Here is a 608-nt window from a genome sequence, read left to right on the forward strand (position 1 = left end):
GTGCCGTTGTCGCACACCACCACCTTCCTGCCCTGGCTGTCCATCGTTCGCCTGCGAGAGAGCCGCCGCTGCCCCCGACAACCTACAGCCAGCACCTACTGCAGCCGCCGCCCGGAGCTTCCCTCTTCCTCCTCCACCTCTCGGCAGCCCCTCCTAGGCTGCAACTCTCTTCCCTTACCGGAAGTCGCCACTGGCCCGGCCCCGCCCCACCCCGCCCGTCATTTAACTGACGGCCAGCGCGGAAAAGGTGGGGACGGAAAGGAGGCCGTGACTAACAGCGGCCAGGTCCAATAGGAAGCGGAGGAGCTCCGAAGCCCCGCCCTCCGCTGCGGCTCCGGTTCCGCCTTCACGGGCACCGCCCACCCGAGTGACGCTCTCTGTCTGGTTTCCGGCGCTTCGCCGGCCCAGTACAGTAGACTGCCTGGTGGGCGCTGCCGCCTTCTCCCTAAGCAGGCGCCGTAGGCGTGTAGGGCGCCGCTTACCCTTCCGCGGAAGGCTCAGGCGGGCCACCGGGGCTGTCGCAGGAGCCGGGAATGTGCCGCGGCCAGCGGAAGGGGGAGCAAAGCTGGAGGTCCTTCCCGGGCGCACCGGGGAGCAGGGCTTCGTGT

The 608-nt window shown here is 69.1% G+C and overlaps 1 protein-coding gene across 3 annotated transcripts in view; it reads right to left on the bottom strand.

Annotated features, from left to right (window-relative positions):
* ACTR2 (ARP2 actin-related protein 2 homolog (yeast)) overlaps window positions 1-201 on the bottom strand; it is a 49022-nt gene extending 48821 nt beyond the window's left edge. For all 3 annotated transcript variants that reach the window (XM_014532065.1, XM_014532066.1, XM_014532064.1), the window contains exon 1: window positions 1-201. In XM_014532065.1, coding sequence (XP_014387551.1) covers window positions 1-44 — 44 coding nt within the window. In that variant the 5' untranslated portion in view covers window positions 45-201.
* Between the last annotated feature and the right edge of the window lie 407 nt (window positions 202-608).

The sequence above is a fragment of the Myotis brandtii genome, unplaced genomic scaffold (assembly GCF_000412655.1).
Source record: "Myotis brandtii unplaced genomic scaffold, ASM41265v1 scaffold84, whole genome shotgun sequence".
Taxonomy (NCBI): domain Eukaryota; kingdom Metazoa; phylum Chordata; class Mammalia; order Chiroptera; family Vespertilionidae; genus Myotis; species Myotis brandtii.